The 20,835-nt window shown below is 44.0% G+C and overlaps 1 protein-coding gene across 1 annotated transcript in view; it reads left to right on the plus strand.

Annotated features, from left to right (window-relative positions):
• Positions 1 to 16,341, plus strand: part of pomt1 (protein-O-mannosyltransferase 1) — a 53,838-nt gene extending 37,497 nt beyond the window's left edge. The window contains exons 15-20 of the mRNA XM_085965328.1: positions 2,496 to 2,616; positions 3,900 to 3,997; positions 9,534 to 9,647; positions 10,701 to 10,827; positions 14,738 to 14,915; positions 15,096 to 16,341. Of these exons, the coding sequence (XP_085821454.1) occupies positions 2,496 to 2,616; positions 3,900 to 3,997; positions 9,534 to 9,647; positions 10,701 to 10,827; positions 14,738 to 14,915; positions 15,096 to 15,270 (813 nt within the window). The 3' untranslated portion in view covers positions 15,271 to 16,341. The remainder of the gene's footprint in view (positions 1 to 2,495; positions 2,617 to 3,899; positions 3,998 to 9,533; positions 9,648 to 10,700; positions 10,828 to 14,737; positions 14,916 to 15,095) is intronic.
• Positions 16,342 to 20,835: the final 4,494 nt, after the last annotated feature.

Genomic DNA, 20,835 nt, shown 5'->3' on the forward strand with positions numbered 1-20,835 from the left:
ACATACCCCCAGGTCTCCCTGTTCGTGCACCCCCTTGAGGATTGTACCATTTAGTTTATATTGCGCCTCCCCATTCTTTCTACCAAAATGTATCACTTCACACTTTTCTGCGTTAAATTTCATCTGCCACGTGTCCACCCATTTCACCAGCCTGTCTATGTCTTCGCGAGCTGAGAGAGTTTTGAGTGTAGATCACATCCATTCTTGGACAGGTATTGTACTAGGAGACCCAATGCTAAAAGTTCACTTTTGGGTTGTAATTGATTCTGCGTTCCTGCATAAAAGGAATAAAGCAAGCCAATATCATTAATACCTGCAACAAGTCCGTCTTCATTCAGATGTATAGAGAGCTTATCATTTTTAAAAATTCATTCACGGGATGTGGGTGTCGCTGACGAGGCCAGCATTTATTGCTAATCCCTAATTGCCCTTGAGAAGGTGGTGGTGGAGCCGTCTTCTTGCACGGCTGCAGTCGGTGTGGTGAAGCTACTCCCACAGTCTCAGTTGGTAGCACTCACGCCTGAGTCAGAAGATTGTGGGTTCAAGTCCCTCTCCAGAGCCTTGAGCACAAAAACCCAGGCTTCAAAAGTACTTCATTGACTGTAAAGTGCTTTGGGAGGTGGGTGTACAGGGCACAATTTCAAAATTTGCAGATGACACAAAACTTGGAAGTACAGTGAACAGTGAGGAGGAGAGTGATAGACTTCAGGAAGACAGACAGGCTGGTGAAATGGGCAGACACGTGGCAGATGAAATTTAACGCAGAAAAGTGTGAAGTGATACATTTTGGTAGAAAGAATGGGGAGAGGCGATATAAACTAAAGAGTACAATCCTGAAGGGGGTGCACAAACAGGGAGACCTAGGGGTATGTGTGCACAAATCGTTGAAAGTGGCAGGACAGGTTGAGAAAGCAGTTAAAAAGACTTGCGGGATCCTGGGCTTCATAAATAGAGGTATAGAGTATAAAAGTGTGGAAATGATGAACCTGTATAAAACACTGGTTCGGCCCCAACTGGAATACTGTGTCCAATTCTGGGAACCACACTTTAGGAAGGATGTGAAGGCCTTAGAGAGGGTGCAGAAAAGATTTACGAGAATGGTTCCAGGAATGACTGACTTCAGTTAAGTTGATAGACTGGAGAAGCTGGCGTCGTTCTCCTTGGAGCAGAGAAGATTGAGAGGAGATTTGATAGAGGTGTTCAAAATCATGAGGGGTCTGGACAGAGTAGATAGAGAGAAACTGTTCCCATTGGCAGAAGGGTCGAGAACCAGAGGACATAGATTTAAGGTGATTGGCGAAATAACTTTTTTATGCAGCAAGTGGTTAAGCTCTGGAAGGCACTTCCTGAAAGGGTGGTGGCGGAAGACTCAATCCTGTCTTTCAAAAGGGAGTTGGATAAGTATCTGAAGGAAAAAAATTTGTAGGGCTATGGGGAAAGGGCGGGGGAGTGGGACTAGCTGAAGTGCTCTTGCAGAGAGCCAGCACGGGCTCAACGGGCCGAATGGCTGTCTTCCGTGCTGTGACCATTCTATGAGGTCCGGTGGTCATGAATAGCACTATATAAATGCAAGTCTTTCTTTCTTTTCACAGTGCTGTTAGGGAGGGAGTTCCAGGATTTTGACCCAGCGACAATGAAAAACGGCAATATATTTCCAAGTCAGGATGGTGGGGAATTTGGAGGTGCTGGTGTTCCCATGCGCCTGCAGCCCCTGTCCTAGGTGGAAGAGGTTGCGGGTTTGGGAGCTACTGTCGAAGAAGCCTTGGCGAGTTGCTGCAGTGCATCTTGTGGATGGTACACACTGCAGCCACAGTTCACCGGTGGTGGAGAGAGTGAATATTTAAGGTGGTGGATGGGGTCCCAAGTGGGCTGCTTTGTCCTGGATGGTGTTGAGCTTGTTGAGTGTTGTTGGGAGCTACACTCATCCGGGAAAGTGGAGAGTATTCCCTTACACTCCTGACTTGTGCCTTTATAGATGGTGGAAAGGCTTTGGGTAGTCGGGAGCAACGACGCAGCCGCACAGCCCGGGACTGGCTTTTTCAACGTTAAATTTTGCGCAGCTTCTTCAAGGGGCCAAAAAAAAAAGAGAACAGTGGTCAGGAGGTGAGTCAATCTCCACAGAATGCCCAGCCTCTGACCTGCTCTTGTTGCCACAGTATTTATGTGGCTGGTCCAGTTAAGCTTCTGGTCAATGGTGACCCCCCAGGATGTTGATGGTGGGGGATTTGATGATGGGTGATGGGTAATGTCATGGGGAGGTGGTTAGGCTTTCTCTTGTTGGAGATGCTCATTGCCTGGCATTTGTGTGGGATGAATGTTAATTTTGGGAAGCCTCTGTCTTTATTCTATGTAACAAACACAGCCTTTATATAGCTGTCCCTTTCAGCTTCTGAGAAAATTTGATTGAAGTTTGCATGATCAGTGCCATTTTAAACTGTTCTCTACTTTGCGAACATCTCAGTGCTGTGATGTTTTATTGTGCTTTTCCCTTAAAGCTAAGTGGTACTGCTTTGCCTGATTGGGGCTATCGCCAGTTGGAGATTGTTGGAGATAAAAGCTCTAAGGTTTATCACCAGAATATGGCGTGGAATGTCGAGGAGCACCGATACGGAAAAAGTAAGGCTCTTTGTTGACTATTGGAAACAGAGCTGAAGTTGAGGACATGAAAGGGAATCCAAAAGTATCTAAGCTTGCAGAGATGGGGATTTCAAAATTCTCAGCCTTGTTTTCAAATCCCTCCATGGCCTCTGCCCCCTCCCTATCTCTGTAACCTCCTCCAGTTTTACAACCCTCCGATCTCTGCGCTCCTCCAATTCTGGCCTCTTGCACATCCCTGATTTTAATCGCTCTACCATTGGCGGCCGTGCCTTCAACTGCCTGGGCTCTAAGCTCTGGAATTCCCTCCCTAAACCTCTCCACCTCTCCTTTTAAGGCGCTCCTTAAAACCTATGTCTTTGACCAAGCTTTTGGTCACCTTTGTCCGAATATCTCCTTATGTGGCTCGGTGTCAAATTTTGTTTGATAACACTCCTGTGAAGTGCCTTGGCACATTTTACTATGTTTGAGGCGCTGTATAAATACAAGTAGTTGTTGAAATGAGGAAGATTTTTACACTTCGTAACTACTTCAGGAAGTTGAGCAGATGTAGGCAAGATGAATTTTGAGTGTAAAAATGCTGCTTGTCCACAATAGATTACAGCTCTATTGGGAGGTACATATAACACAACCCCTGCCCCCGCTGCTTAAATCCCTAAACACCCAAACCATTTCCCAGAGGGAGTAGGCAGATCAATACAGCAAAGGGAAATAAGTCAATAAGTAGCAGTGCCATACTTGAAGCCAGGCAAACCGCACAACCCCTCGCCTAAATGGCAGGACTATTGCTCAATGTAAAAGGATCTATTTTGTTCCTGCTTTCTCCGTCGCCATCATTGCCCTCTGAAGCAGATCAGTGGCTTTGATCGTTAAGTGCGCATTGTTCGCTGTGTATGCACTGACACGCCGACATCCAAAATATATTTTTCTGCCAAATCCATTCTATTGAAATTTTCAAAGACTTTACATAAAAGTCTTGTCTTCAATTTTTTGAAAAATGAATTAAAAGGCAAAAAAATCAAAAGCAGCTCTCGCTTTGCTGTTCCAGATTGTAATGATATTTGAGCTCCTTGATCAGAATATTGCTTTGTAATCATGACCAACTATTATTTTCTAAAATATTAATCAACGAGAGTGATAATAATGGAATATGCGTAAGTGACCATGTATTAGTTGAGAATATGAGCTTTGAAATGCAAGGGGATAATTCCCCTCAAACTTGCAGGCATTTCCATATGGCCCTTTATATTTCAGCAAGGTGCCTTGCTTTTTAAAACTTGTCTTTTTTTCACTTTCACACCCAGGTGAGGAACAAAAGGAGAGAGAGCTGGAGCTTCAGACTCCAGCGCAGATGGATGTCAGCAAGAACATCAGCTTTTTGGCCAAGTTCCTGGAATTACAAGTAATGGAACCATCAATTTTATGGACTTCACTTTGTTGTGTAGTAGGCAGAACACATAAAAAGAAGGAAAGACATTGAGCACCTTTCACAACCTCAAGACGTCCCAAAGCACATTACAGTCAATAAAGTGATTTTGAAGTATGGTAACTAATGCAGCAGCCGAGTTGCGCATAGCAAGCTCCCACAAACAGCAGTGTGATAATGACCAGATAACTCTTTTGGTGATGTTGGTTGAGGGATGAATATTGGCCAGGACACCGGGGAGAACACCCCGGCTCCTCTTCGAACAGTGCCGCGGGATCTTTCATGTCTACCTGAGAGGGCAAACGGGACCTCGGTGTAACATCTCATCCGAAAGACGTCACCTCTGACAGTGCAGCGCTCCCTCAGTGCTGCGCAAAGTGTCAACCGAGATTAAGTGCTCAAGTCTCTGGAGTGGGGACTTGAACCCACAACCTTCTGACTCCGAGGTGAGCGTGCTGCCCACTGAGCCACGGCTGACAGCTGATTAAGCACAATCAACTCAACATAACAAAAACAGATGATCTGGTCATTATCACATTGCTGTTTGTGGGAGCTTGCTGTGCACAAATAGGCTGCCGTGTTTCCTACATTACAACAGTGACTACACTTCAAAAAGTACTTCATTGTCTGTAAAGCGCTTTGGGACGTCCGGTGGTTGTGAAAGGCGCTATAGAAATGCAAGTCTTTCTTTTAACTCTTTCAATAAGTAAACGATCAACTTTGATGACATCTTTTTCCAGATACAATTAGCTTAGGAAATGTAGCCAGTATTTCCATTGTACCTGTGGAGCTTGGATTTTTCTGTTCTCTGTAATTCATTTTCTATTAGTATCCTGCCATTCCCACTCAGTTTCATCATATAGCCAGAGGAAGTCTATATTTGACTAACATTAGATCTACTTGTGTCGGGCTCACTTACAGCTCATGTCAATTTTTGCCTCTCGGTAAATCTGATTTAAAACCACCAAAGTTTCCCCATTTTAGGTGACCCAAATTGTAATAGTTGAGGTTGGACTTTGTACTCGGGCTCTTTGGAAATTCAGTTCCGCACTAGGATATCTCCATAACATCTTTGTTGTAATTTTACTATACAACTGCTCCCCGAACTCTCCATTCCTCTGATTCTGGCCTCTTGCGCATCCCCCCATCTCCCCTTACTCCATTATTGGCGGCTGTGCCATTCGCTGCCTGGGCTCGACACTCTGCAATTCCCTCCATAGTCCCTCTGCTCCTTCTTTAAGACCATCCTTAAAATTAATCCACTCTTTGACCATGCTTCTGAGTTATCAATACCCCTGGCCCAAACAGAATAACATTTTGGAGTACAATATGTGAGTAATTTGAGACATGAGGTGTGGTGAGTGTAGTGCGCTCGGGAGGCTCAGGTGACTCTGGGTCCCAAAGCTCTCCACCACTGGGGCTTTCCTCGCCTCAGGTCTGGGTCTGTTGTAGACTCATTGATAGAGATTGATCGCTGTGATTAGTCAACAACTCCATTATCGTTGGACCATGCGACTACCAGGATGGCAGAAGCCGAACTAGGACTAGACAGACTAGATGCAGGAAGGATGTTCCCGATCATCGGGGAGTCCAGAACCAGGGGTCACAGTCTAAGGATAAGGGGTAAGCCATTTAGGACAGAGATGAGGAGGAATTTCTTCACCCAGAGAGTGGTGAACCTGTGGAATTCTCTACCACACAAGGCAGTGGAGGCCAATTCATTAAATATATTCAAGAAGGAGTTGGATATATTTCTTAAGGCTAAAGGGATATGGGGTGAAAGCAGGGACAGGGTACTGAGTTTGGATGATCAGCCATGATCTCATTGAATGGCGGAGCAGGCTCGAGGGGCCGAATGGCCGACTCCTGCTCCTATGTTTCTATGTAGATGGTCTTTTTTGTCACGCAATTCCCATGTTCCTAAGCTTTTGATCAGCCATTCTAACATCTCCTCCTTTGGCTCCGTGTCCATTTTTTGATTATGACACTGTGAAGGGGACATTTTTCTACGTTCAAGGCGCTATCTAAATGCCAGTAGTAGTTGTGATAGTCGTAATGTTTTTATACCCTTTCTCAGCCCTTCCATCGCCTATTTGAAGCAGCACATCAGGCTGGTCAAAGCCATGGACTTCTGTTTGGTTGTCACCAACTCTGCCGAGTACCAGCCAATGGGCTGTGCTGCCGGTCTCGCTGATGTTTTCTCCTCCTGTTCCCTTCTAAATCAAACCGCCTGAACTTGAGAGGTGGCTCATTCCACCATCTCACAAGCTCGCTTCTACTGACCTGGCTAAGATCTGCCGATATCCATCCACTGCGAATAACCAAGTTTTTAAATGCCAGTTGGGGCAGGTTTAAACCCAAGTTGTTCAATGGAGATTTCAACATCAACATTCTATCCTATGCCTATTGAGAAGAGTTCAGCAATAATGAGCGCTTGATGTTCAAGCATCTAGGTGGTGTTCTTGAGGGACTTTAAAAAAAAAATTAAGTCCTTTATACTCATTGTGCTCCTGAATTATCCCCTGGCCCAAACACAACCAGCCCAGTATGGCTCCAAATCCTCCTTTCTGCTCAACGTGGCATAAATATTACTGTTTCCCCTGCACCCCCTCTTACAATGAGAGCGAAAACTGGGACTACTACTGGGGGACAGGGCTATATTCCAGCTTCTCTCCCGCTCTGAAATTGGTCTATTCCCACTCTGGGGAAATAGGCAGATTTCAGATTGTGAAGAATAGATGTACTTGCAACATTTGCTGTATGTCTCTCTCTCTCTATGTGAGGCCATGATCAGGAGATAGCATTCATATTTAATAAACTGCCACACTGATCAGGAGGGAGACTTGGAAACATTTTGGGAGGGAGCTGACACGGGCTTTTATGAGGCCTGGGTGCATCAGAGGTGAGAGGGAATTGCAGGCAGGCTGAAAACATTCCAGTGTTCAAACACTGCCTTCCGTACTGTGCCACCTTGGGGTGCAAATGCTGCAGCGTCCTAGGCTGGCAGTCTAATTGGAAGCCTCAATTTATCCCTAGGCTTTCGTTAATTAAAAAACATGTAAAAATTAGTGAGGCGTCAACTCATGCATTCAGGCATGAAAAGCTTGAGCAATTTACTGAAGGGTATGTGCTCAAAAAATGTCAACTGCATTCTAGGAGCAAACCAGGCTGCTCTAGTATTTTTGTTTTCTTGAATAAAAAGTTGAGCGCAACAAAGAAATATACCCAATTTTGCGGTATGTAATGACGGTGAACTGTCAGTGTTCGCCGTCAGTACCCCTGAAACTGACCGCAACTTCAGAATTTAGCGCATGCACAGCTAAATGCGGAAATCCTGAAGTTGCAGTCAGTCATTCCCTGCTCCGACACTGGCTGCTGTGGAATCTCACTTTCCCTCCCCCCCCCCCCCCGCCTCCCAAGCCGGCAATCAGTGGAACTGACGAAAACATAAGCTTTTCCACGCTAATATCGCTGTTAAACACCCCATTAAATGTTAAGCCTTGTTGGAACAGGTGTAACTGGGCTTTTAACAACATATTGATTGCTAAACAACCGTTCTGGCCCTGAAAAACGAATTCTATATTTGTGGAATGTCAAATTTCTCCATTATGATAATTACTAGATTTACAAAAAAAGCTTTAAGTTTGTTCATAATATTTCAGCTTCTACCTTAACCCCATGTGTACGTCACAATATTTATTTCATTCTCTAACATTTTTAAAAAGAGAAAGATAATGCTATTTTATTTCCTGGTTTGCTGTCTGTGAGAATTTTTCAATGTGATTGGCTGCTTAGACAGCTTGAAGACGTCACTGCTGCTCTACACTAGGAAGCCCCTTTTCACAGCGATACAATCAATTACATGTCGAGGAAGCTAAAGTTCTCGCCACAGAGATCACGCAATCTCTGTGGGCAGCTTTCTTCGAGGTCAGCGGCCATCGCTTTGCTGCTGACCGCAAATTACGGGCCATTGTTTTACCTTCCTGTGAACTATTTTTCCTCCAGCCTCCCTAGTGTAAAAGTGGTAGGAATATGGGCTGTGAAGTGTAGAGTTTATTTTGTAAGCTACTTCTGCGCAATAACCCCAACATAATGTACAGGAGAAGTAGAGAGTTGGAACTCTTAACATCCTGTATATCATAATATGCTAAGACACAGGTCCACTTACTTGATTCCCTCACTGAGTTTGTAATCCAGTCTTGCCATCACAGTAAGAAAGAAAAAGAAATAAAGACTTGCATTTTTATAGCACCTTTCATCACCTCAGGATGTCCAAGCGCTTTTGAAGTGTAGTCACTGTTGTAATGTGGGAAACGCTGCAGCCAATTTGCGCACAGCAAAGTCCCACAAACAGCAATGTGATAATGACCAGATAATCTGTTTTAGTGATGTTGGTTGAGGGATAAATATTGGCCCCAGGACACTGGGGAGACTCCTCTACTCCTCTTCGAAATAATGCCATGGGATCTTTTACATCCACGTGAGAGCGCGGACGGGGCCTCGGTTTAACATCCCATCTGAAAGACGGCATCTCCGACAGTACAGCACTCCCTCAGTACTGCACTGGAGTGTCAGCCAAGGTTTTGTGTTCAAGTCTCTGGAGTGGGACCTTGAACCCACGACCTTCCGACTCAGAGGTGAGAATGCTTCCCACTGAGGCACAACTGACGCCTGCAATACGATGAGCACAGCTGTCTCTCCACAGGAACATGGGATGGAGAATCACCCTGGGTGCTCTTGCATCTTTCCCAGTTATCCAGTGCCAATGGCAGGGGCTTTGGTGCGAGCTACCTGTCCACCAGCAGCAGGATACAAGGTGAAGAGGAAAATACATTTTTTTTTAATATAAAGAACTTGACATATATACAGGAAACTCTCTTTTATCTGGCACCGGCGTGGTGCCGGTTGATCAAAAAGTCCGGATTACAGAGAGGTATGCTTACTAAGGTACGAGAGCCCCGTACATGGCCACAGAGCCAGGCGTCCCTGTTGCATGGCAACAGGTGCAGGAACCCCGGTTACATGGCAACAGGTGCAGGAACCCCGGTTACACGGCCACAGATCCAAGAACCCCGGTTACATGGCCACTAATATGAAGTAAAACTTACCTGAACCTACTCCTGAATTTTGCCGGTTAAGAGAGGTTTCTGGTTATTTAGGTGCCGGTAAAAAGAGAGTTTCCTGTATTGTGAAGGAAGTACTGAGAAGATTATAAATCAGCATTGTTGTATTAATCCAACAGGGAATTCAGGAGAAACTCTTTTCCCCAGCGAGTGGTTAGAGTGTGGAACTAGCTACCGCATGGAATAGTTGAGGCGAATAGTATAGATGCATTTAAGTGGAAGCACATGAGGGAGAAAGGAATAGAAGGAAAGGTTGATGGGGTTAGATGAAGTAGGGTGGGAGAAGGCTTGTGTGGAGCATAAACACTGACATGGACCAGTTGGGCTGAATATCCTGTTTCTGTGCTGTATGTTCTCTGTAATATGAGCTTGTTCTGTGTTTTCTTCAGCTGAAGATGTTGATGTTGAAGAATGAAGAGACTGAACACAAGTACAGCTCGTCCCCTCTAGAATGGATAAACATGGACAGCAATATTGCCTACTGGCTCCACCCCAACACCAACGTAATGAACAGATTTAACTGAACAATGTTTATATTTTTGTTATAAAAATGTGCAGTTGATGTTTGCAATTCACATCTGTACTTTTAGGGATTTGCCTACTTTTTTTTCTTTTTATTCTCAGACGCATAAAAATTGCTGAATTCTGGTGCGAAATGTCAATGTAGACTGAATCTATTGAAGTGACTGCCTTATAAATCGAGACCAGGCTTAAAATAGAAAGCGAAAAAGAAAACAAGTATTTACTTCTGAAATGGATACAAATTGGTGTCCTGCCCATATCGCAAACCATTCCCAGGCTGAGATGCTGAACAACCCACTCCCATCAATGCCACCCTGTAACTAGCTTAAAACGCTATGAGAGACGGACTCTGGTGGCTTGGAGTAACAATTTTCCAGTGAACAGCCACCTCCCTTGTTACATGGCAATGATCAGGAATTCCCGATAAGAATGCCCCTGTACTTAGATATTCCCCCTCTCTCTCTCTCTCTTTTCCCAATGGAGAAGTGCCTTTGTCTCCACTTAGTAACTTCCTTAATAATTCAAATGAGATCTGGAGCTCCCCATGAGGGAAATGGCAGAAGCCAGCCCAGTGCAAGGGGGGTTGCTGCACAAACGTGCTGCACAAACGTACTGCACCACTGGGCTCCCCAGCTACAGTCCACTCCTGTTAATTCTACAGTTTTTGCTTTATGTATTTTTTTTTTAAAGGTTTGAATTAAGCAATTTAAATACAAGGCAGGACGTGTTTTCAATTTGTGAATGAACAGATAATTCAAATCGAGCAAATTTTTTTTAATTAAAAGGAGTAGACTAATTTCAGCGATATTGAGGTACTTGGATATGCACTTGAAGTGCTGTAACCTACAAGGTTATGGGCCAAGAGCTGGAAAGTGGGATTAGGTTGGAAAGCTCTTTTGGCCAGCACAGACACGATGGGCTGGATGGCCTCCTTCTGTGCTGTGAATGTCTATGATTCTATGATTAAAAGCCTCATTACGTTTAATAGCCTGTACAGCATCTTTACCTCTTGAATACCCGAACTTATTCCACAGGCACAGATACAGCTGATTGGAAATATTGTGACATGGTCGTCAGCAACTGTTGGAATTCTTGTTTATGCAGTACTTTTCCTCTGGCATCTGCTGAGGCAGCGCAGGGGAATCTACAGCATCCCAGAAGGTAAATGTTTTGCTCAGATAGCTTTTTTTGAAAGAGTATCTATTTTTGAGAAGTACATTTAAGATTAAAAGTGAAACGAGTTTTAACTGTTTCTCCTACAGACAGCAATTGACGCACACACCTAGCCTTTCAGCTGTGGAAGAAAGACGAGTTTATATAGCTCCTTTCATTACCTCAGGATGTCCCAAAGCGCTCTACAGCCAATGAAGTACTTTTTGAAGTGTAGTCACTGTTGTAGTGTAGGAAAGGCAGCAGCCGATTTGCGCACAGCAAGCTCCCACAAGCAGCAATGTGATCGTGACCAGAGAATCTGTTTTAGTGATGTTGATTGAGACATAATTATTTGGCCAGAACTCCCCTTGCTCTTCTTCAAAATAGTGGTATGGGATCATTTATGTCCACCTGAGAGCAGACGGGGCCTCGGTTTAACGTCTCATCTGAAAGACGGCACCTCTGACAATGCAGCACTCCCTCAGTGTGAAAGTGACTAAGTTGCTTTTTACTTGTATTGAGATTTTACCAGTCGTTCTGCTTTGTTAAGCAAATCTGTTGCAGAACATGATGGAGAAGTTTGTTTTACAGTATCGCTAATGTCCTGCCTGATAAAACTGTATCATACGCACCTATCTTCCTTAATTCAGCAGGAATTTGGTAAGCTTGGCATATGGTAGTGGTTATGGTACTAAACTAACAACCCAGGAGCCATGACTTCCAGACCCACCATGGCATATTCTGAGTTTGAGTTCAATCAATTTGAAATAAATGACTGAAAACTATTTTGTCATTTTTCGTCCCAGCCTCCGCTCATCTGCTGCTGAAACCCTCACCCGTGCCTTTGTTAGCCGTAGACTCGACTCTTCCAGCGCACTCCTGGCTGGCCTCCCACGTTTTACCCTCCGTAAACTTGGTCATCCAAAACTCTGCTCCCTGTGTCCTAACTCGCACCAAGTCCCATTTACCCATCACCCCTGTGCTCGCTGACCTACATTGGCTCCCAGTTAAGTAACGCCTCGATTTTTAAAATTCTCACCCTTGTTTTCAAATCCCTTCGTGGCCTCGCTCCTCCCTATTTCTGTAATCTCCTCCAATTCTGGCCTCTTGAGCATCCCTGATTTCAGTCACTCCACCTTTGGTAGCCGTGCCTTCAGCTGCCAAGGCCCTAAGCTCTGGAATTCCCTCCCTAAACCTCTCCGCCTTGCTACCTCTCTTTCCTCCTTTAAGACGCTCCTTAAAACCTACCTCTTTGACCAAGCTTTTGGTCATCTTTCATCCAAAAGACGGCACCTCCCTCAGCACAGCACTGGCATGTCAGCCTAGATTTTTGTGCTCAAGTTCCTTATGTGGCTCGGCATCAAATTTTGATTTATAACGCTCCTGTGAAGCGCCTTGGGATGTTTTGCTACGTTAAATGCACTATATAAATACAAGTTGGTGCTTTTTTAAAAAAACAACAGGTTCACATGTCTTTCAGTGAAGGCAATAGGCCATCCCTACCTGATCTGGCCTCCACGTGACTCCAGCCCTACACTGTGTGGTCGACTCTTAATGTCCTCTGTATATATAAAAAAAACAATAGCAACAACACAACATACATAACTAGGGATTTGCAGTAAATATGCCCTTGTCACCATTGCCCACATCCTGAGAAACAAAAAGACTTGCATTTCTATAGCACCTTTCACGACCGCCAGACGTCCCAAAGCGTTTTACAGCCAATGAAGTACTTTTTGAAGTGTAGTCACTGTTGTAATGTCGGAAATGCGGCAGCCAATTTGCACACAGCAAGCTCCCACAAGCAGCAATGTGTTAATGACCAGATAATCTGTTTTATTGATGTTAATTGAGGAATAAACGTTTGGCCAGGACACCGGGGAGAACTCCCCAGCTCTTTGTTGAAATAGTGCCGTGGGATCTTTTACAGCCACCTGAGAGTAGACAGGGCCACGGTTTAAAGTTTCATTTGAAAGACGGCACCTCCGACAGTGCAGCATTCCCTCAGCACAGCACTGGAGTGTCGGCCTAGATTTTTGTGCTCAAGTTCCTGGAGTGGGACTTGAACCCACAACCTCCTGACTCAGAGGCAAGAGTGCTGCCCACTGAGCCACGGCTGACACTTGGGTGAGAACAAGTCTATATAATGTTTAAGGGACCTGAAGCCTTTGAAGGATTTGGTGCTTTAATTTTTAAAACGCTGTCTGAAATAATTTTAGTGACTTACTAGGATTACATATTAGGATCCTGGAGAGTCTGTCCTGCCTTGTTCTTTCTCTGTAAGGCAGATGCAGTACTCTATTTCTAGACATGTGCTATTGAAATTGTATGATTTTTCCTGTTTCAGTATTTGTAACTGTCGGGATGTGACCATGCCAGTGGGGTTTACAGTTCAACTGGCCAGTTTTTTAAAATTCATTCATGGGATGTGGGTGTCGCTGGCAAGGCCAGCATTTATTGCCCGTCCCTAATTGCCGTTGAGAAGTTCATGGTGAGCCGCCACCTTGAACACAGCTGAACGGCACAGGGCAGTTAAGAGTCAACCACATTACTGTGGAGTCTGCGACACCGGGGAGAACTCCCCTGCTCTTCATCGAAATAGTGGCCGTGGGATCTTTTACACCCGCCTGAGAGAGAGCAGACGGGGTCTCGGTTTAACATCTCATCCAAAAGACGTGCAAGATCTTGATGCTGGCTGAGTTCTTGGACAAGACACCAATAGGCAGCAACCAGTGTATTTGAGCAATAGATCAGATTTATTAAGCATACAGCGTAATATACTTAACATTAGGCGATGGTTTTAACGAGTAGCTCACAGCCCTTGGTCTCTGGAACCTCTCGGACACAGATGACGTCGTCTTAAGTTTGTTCCTTTGTTCTTGCAATAAGTCTGTAAAGTTGTTCTTTGAGTATCGAGGTTTTAACCCTTTTATCAAAAGTAGGTTTGGCCAGTGTCCATATATGGTCTTTAACAAAATCACCTTTTTTAATTGGTTCTAATGGTCAAAATACCATTGTCACTCAGACTAAGGTAGCATCCCGCCTTTCCAGTATTTTTCCATCAACCCTATCCTGCTGTCTTGTTATCTTGTTTATAGTTTTTCACCCCATTGGAATGTACCACATCTCTTTCATTTCCTGCCTCCCTGGTACAAGACCTTTATACCAAGGGCCCATATCAGTGCTGTTTCATTAGTCTTGAGGTATCCAGACTATCTCACTTTAATCTACCAGATAAATGCCTTATCTCCATGATCTCTCTCATTTTATGTCCTTGTACTAATTATTTTTTAAATATCTTTGCAATTAGTTTTGTTAAGCGAATTCTAATTTCTACTTAGCATCATAATATGTTACAGTATTTAGCAATTTAACCTTCACTCGCAGCCTGTGGCTGTTTGTTATCAAAACTTAGTCAAAGCTGCTTTTGACCGTCTTTGCAGCTGCATTTTGAACATCTTAGCTTTTTAGTTACCCAGGAGTATTTATGGGTAATATTATTTAGTCAATGGCTACACTTGAATGATTCTCGTCTACTAAATATCAGCCTTTTGTACAGACAGCACCTCCAACAGTGCAGCGCTCCCTCAGTACTGCACTGCAGTGTCAGCCTGGATTTTTGTGCTCAAGTTTCTGGAGTGGGACTTGAACCCACAACCTTGTGACTTGGAGGCGAAAGTGCTACCAACTGAGCCACTGGCTGACACGATATGTTGAATACATGTTTGGCTCTCAATATAGCAAAGAGAATACACTCTGGCATTAAAAGGTCAAAGAAGTTGTAAATTACTTGTATTGGGGAAAGTTCTAATTGATAAAGTATTGACGTCTCATAAATACCCACTCAATATAATGTGTTTAGTGTCTCACTGTTGCTGTTACTGATTTAATGTTCTTATTGTCTCAATTCTTCTGTTAGATTCCTGGGAGCACTTAGTTCTGGCTGGAGCTGTCTGCATTGGAGGATGGGCTGTTAATTATCTGCCTTTCTTCCTGATGGAGAAAACACTCTTCCTGTATCATTACCTGCCTGGTCTCACCTTCAAAATCCTCCTCCTGCCCATAGTTCTTGAGCATATTCACAATCACATCCTCAGGTATGTACGGTGCAACTTTATTTTGAACGAAAGCTACTATTCTTTTGAGCCAAAGTTCTCGTTACTTTTTCAATAACCTACTTGACAGCAGAACAGATTGTTTTCACATCAACAGAGGCATGAATCTAATCCAGCTATTAACTATTATGAAACCCTGAACTACTTCTGTTCCTATTTCAGGTCTTCTGTCTCGAGAAACACCTTCAGTGCCGTGGTCCTAGCTTGGATCTCCTCCATCTACTTGGTGTATCAGACCTTTAGCCCTCTCACCTATGGGTACCCAGCTCTTTCAGCGTCTGAGTTAACGGCATTGCGCTGGAAAGACAGCTGGGACATTCTCATACGTAAACGGTAGCAAACAAAAAAAAACGGATGATAGTGTTCTTTGAGGCAAAGGACCGCACACCGGCTGCAAGATAGGAGTGAGCTCGAACTTGAAAATGCAAGCACTTTAAAGGATTACAGTTTACATCAATTTACATGCATTTTGCAATCAGGCAGAAAGATAAGAGGGTAGGATTATTGACTATCAATAATTTACCTGTATGGGTGCAGTGAAATGGACTTCTGATATCGATGTGGTGCTGCACAACCAGTTGATGTACAGTATTGAGAGAGAGCTCTACAGTATATTAGACATGGTACCATCTGTGTGCCTCATGGGTGCTTAATGCTGGGCACAAAGGGAAAATCCACAACTGCCAGTGCCTCATCCTGCTTTTTTTAAGTAAAGATTAATATCGAGAGATGTTACTGTGGCCTAGTGGTTATAACGCTAACTTATGAGCCAGATTGTCATGACTTTTTTTTCAGTATTACGGATACTTCAAACTTAACCAAATTGTGCTCAATTTTGAAAGTTCTTTGTTGTTGCACCGGTTTTAGTGCCTTATGACAGCAGAGCTTTCACTCAGTGAGAGTTAAACGCTGCTACTGCCAACCTTGCCTAACTGTAAAGGAGCCTCTTGGAGGCTGATTGTGGAATGGCATACGCAGAAGTCGTGAAGATATCCACGACTCATCCAATTAATTTGAAGTATCTGAAAACAAGTGTAAAGGAACAGGATGGCTGTACACTATATTTTTTAACATGTCTGGTGGGGGGGGGGGGGAAATCTATCCTACTTTTCTGTAATTAGTTGATTGACTTAATTAATTTTCTATTTTTTCTGGACTAATGAACTAAGTTTGACCCTCTGGTATGTTGCGATCATTTGCCATGCCAATGACACTAATTCTGAGAATTTCAAACCTTCCCTTTGCTCTAAATAGAGGTTTACACGGATGGCTTTAAAATCAGGAATACAAATTGCGTACATGAAATGTCATACATGTTACTGTTACAGATAAGTCCGTATGTGTGTAGATCGTATATTTGTACTGTAATCATTATGACCGCCTATTAAAGTTCCGATCATTTAAGGCACATTTGACCAGCTATGGTAAAATTTGAGTTGATAAAATATCGATATAAATCGGGACTGACCTATTACGAGTGCAACTGAAGTGAAGCAATAGTTTGTGGAGGCTTTGTATCGATATACTGTGAAACGATTGAAGTGACAGTATTGCACTAATATGGAATTAAAAACAGAAAATGCTGGAAATACTCAGCAGGTCAGGCAGCATCTATGGAGAGAGAAATGGAGTTAACGTTTCAGGTCGATGACCTTTCGTCAGAACTGGGAAAAGTTAGAGATGTTAACAACTGCTCTTCTTCGAAATAGTGCCGTGGGATCTTTTACGTCCACCTGAGAGAGCAGACATAAGAAATAGGAGCAGGATTAGGCCATTTGGCCCTTCGAGCTTGCTCCGTCATTCAGTGAGATCATGGCTGATCTTCTGCCTCAACTCCATTCACCGGCCCTATCGCCATATCCCTTGATGCCCTTACTAGTCAGAAATCTGTCGACTTCTTTTTTGAATATACCCAATGACTAAGCCTCCACAGCCCTCTTGGGGTAGAGAATTCCAGAGATTCACCACCCTCTGTGAGGAAATTTCTTCTCATCTCAGTCCTGAATGGCCTACCCTTTATCCTGAGGCTGTGACCCCTGGTTCTAGACTCCCCAGCCAAGGGAAACATTCTCCCAGCATCCACCCTATCAAGCCCTGTAATAATTTTGTATGCTTCAATGAGATCCCCTCTCATTCTTCTGAATTCAAGAGAATACAGGCCTAGTTTACGCAATCTCTTATACGACAGTCCTACCATCCCAGGAATCAATCTCGTGAACCTTTGTTGCACTCCCTCTATGGCAAGTATATCCTTCCTTAGGTAAGGAAACCAAAATTGTACACAGTATTCCAGGTTTGGTCTCACTAAGGCCCTATATAATTGGAGTAAGACTTCTTTACTCCTGTACTCAAATCCTCCTGTAATGAAGGCCAGCATGCCATTTGCCTTCCTAATGGCTTGCTGCACCTGCACATTCACTTCCAGTGACTCATGTACAAGGACACCCAGGTCCCTTTGAGCATCTGCATTCCCCAATCTTTCACCATTTAGGAAATACTCTGCCTTTCTGTTTTTTCTACCAAAGTGGGTAACTTCACATTTATCCACATTATATTCCATCTGCCATGTTCTCGCCCATTCACTGAGCCTGTCGAGATCCCCTTGAAGCCTCTTCACAACTGACACTGCCACCTAGCTTTGTATCATCAGCAAATTTGGAAATGTTACATTTAGTCCCCTCATCCAAATCATTGATATAGATTGTGAATAGCTGGGGCCCAAGCACCGATCCTTGTGGTACCCCACTAGTCACAGCCTGCCATCCTGAAAAAGACCCGTTTATCCCTACTCTTTGTTTTCTGTCTGTTAACCAATTCTCAATCCATGCTAGTATATTACCCCCAATTCCACGTGCCCTAATTTTGTTCACCAACCTCTTGTGTGGGACCTTATCGAAGGCCTTCTGAAAATCCAAATACACATCTACCGGTTCCCCTTTGTCTACTCCACTAGTTACATCCTCAAAAGAACTCCAATAGGTTTGTCAAACAGGACTTCCCTTTCATAAATCCATGTTGACTCTGCCCAATAGGATGTAGGTCATCCGGTCCTTGGGATTTATCGACTTTTAGTCCCATTAATTTTGTTAGTACTGTTTTTTTACTAATAATTTCTTTAAGTTCCTCATTCTCGCCACACCCTTGGTTTTCTCATTTCTGGGAGGTTTTTTGTGTCTTCCTCCGTGAAGACAGAAACAAAGTATTTATTTAATTTCTCTGCCATTTCCTCATTCCCCATTATAAATTCTCCCGTCTCTGACTGCAAAGGACCTACATTTACCTTCGCCAGTCTTTTCCTTTTCACATACCTATAGAAGCTTTTACAATCCGTTTTTAAATTTTTCGCTAGTTTGTGCTCATATTCCATTTTACCTTTATCAATTGCTTGGTTTCCCCCTAAAAAGATCCCAATCCTCAGGCTGAACGCTTTTTCTGGCAACTTTATAAGCTTCCTCCTTTGACTTAATACTAGCTTTAATTTCTTTTGTTAGCCATGGTTGGATCACTTTTCCTTTTGGGTTTTTATGCCTTAGAGGAATATATGTTTGTTGCAAATTATGCATTATTTCCTTGAATGTTAGCCATTGTATGTCCACCTTCATACATTTTCGTGTAGTCTCCCAATCTACCATGGCCAACTTGTCCCTCATACCCTTGTAGTTTCCTCTGTTTAGATTAAAGACCTTAGTTTCAGATTGGACTACATCAGTCTCAAACTTAATGTAAAATTCAATCATATTATGGTCACTTGTCCCTAAAGGCCCCTTTACCACAAGATTATTGATTAGCCCTTTCTCATTACACAGTACCAGATCCAGAATAGCCTGTTCTCTGGTTGGTTCCTCCACATACTGATCCAGGAAACCATCTCGCATGCATTCCAAGAATTCGTCCTCCACACCATTAGTGGTAATTTGATTTGCCCAGTCAATATGTAGATTAAAGTCTCCCATTATTACCGTATTGCCCGTGTTACATGCACGTCTAATCTCTTGATACTGTGCCCTACATTACCATTACTGTTTGGTGGCCTATACACAACTCCCACCAATGTTTTCCTCCCTTTGCTGTTTCTTAGCTCCACCCAAACTGATTCCAGTTCTACATCACGATCTGCCGAGCCAAGATCTTTTATCTCTACCGTACTGATCTCATCCCTTATTAACAGCGCTACATCACCTCCTTTTCCTTTTTGTCTGTCCTTCCTAAATGTTGAGTACCCTGGAACATTCAGTTCCCAGTTTTGGTTACCCTGCAACCATGTCTCTGTAATGGCAATTACATCATACCCATTTACTTCTATTAGTGCCATTAATTCATCCACCTTGTTGCGAATGCTATGTGCATTTAGATAAAGTGCCTTCAACTTTGCCTGTTTAATATTTTTCTGCACTTTGACACTCTTTACTGTTGGCCTTTGTTTCTGCTCCCTACTAGTTTTGCTGACTACTTTTCTAACTTGCAGTTTCTCTCCGTTCTGGGCCCACACTTAGGTTCCCATCCCCGACAAACTAGTTTAAATCCTTCCCAACAGCACTAGCAAACCCCCCTGCGATGATATTGGTCCCGGTTCTGCTGAGGTGTAATCCGTCCAGCTTGTACAGGTCTCACCTTCCCCAGAATCGGTCCCAATGTCTCAGGAATTTAAATCCCTTCCTCCTACACCATCTCTCCAGCCACGCATTCATCTGGCATATTCTCCTATTTCTGCTCTCGCTAGCACGTGGCACTGGAAGCAATCCTGAGATTACTACCTTTGAGGTCCTACTTTTTAATTTATTTCCTAGCTCCCTATATTCTGCTTGCAGGACCTCGTCCCTCTTTCTATCTATGTCGTTGGTACCGATATGGACCACGACCTCTGGCTGTTCACCCTCCCCCTTCAGAATGACCTGCAGCCGTTCAGTGACATCCTTGACCCTGGCACCAGGGAGGCAACATACCATCCTGAAATCATGTCTGCGGCCACAGAAACGTCTATCTGTTCCCCTTACGATAGAATCCCCTATCACTATTGCTCTCCCACTCTTTTTCCTCCCCCTCCTGTGCAGCTGAGCCACTCATAGTGCCACGGACTTGGCTGTCGCTGAATTCCCCTGAGAAACCATCTCCCCCAGCAGTATCCAAAATGGAAAATCTGTTGGAGAGGGAGATGGACCCAGGGGACTCCTGCACTACCTTCCTAGTTCTTTTACTCTGCCTGGCAGTCACCCATTCCCTTTCTGCCTGTGCACTCTTTACCGGCGGTGTGACCACCTCGTTAAACGTGCTATCCATGTAGATCTCAGCCTCGCGGATGCTCCACAGTGACTCCAGCCGCAGCTCCAGATCCGAAATGCTGATTTCGACTAGCTGCAGCTGGAGATACTTCCTGCACACGTGTTCGCCCAGACAGGGCCTCGGTTTAATGTCTCATCCGAAAGACGGGACCTCTGACAGTGCAGTGCTCCCTCAGTACTGCAATGGCGTGTCAGCCTAGATTTTTGTGGAGCACAAACCCACAAACCTTCTGACTCGAGGCGAGAGTGCTACCCACTGAGCCACAGCTGACACTGGAGAAAAGGAGTCCAATATTGGTTTGAAGTACCAACGTTCTGACAAGGTCATGGACCTGAAATTTCCTGACCTGGCATATCTTGAAGCTTATTGTTCTGGGTTCAAACTTTCTTGTCCTCTGGCTCTGTCTGGTTGAGAACTTGAGCATGGCGCAGGGCTGGACAAACCACTTGACCAATTCGGCCACTCCATGAAGTGGCTCTTCAGGATGAAGTGTGTCGCACGTGTTTCCCAACTACGTTGGGCTATTTAATTGTATTTGAAGGTTGAAGTAATTTTTAAAGAGAATGAGAAAGACCCAACCGGTTTTAAGCAATGTAACGCCTGATAGAACCAGCTGCTGGAA

The sequence above is a fragment of the Somniosus microcephalus genome, chromosome 23 (assembly GCF_052327205.1).
Source record: "Somniosus microcephalus isolate GS21.2 chromosome 23, FLI_Smic_1.0, whole genome shotgun sequence".
NCBI lineage: Eukaryota > Metazoa > Chordata > Chondrichthyes > Squaliformes > Somniosidae > Somniosus > Somniosus microcephalus.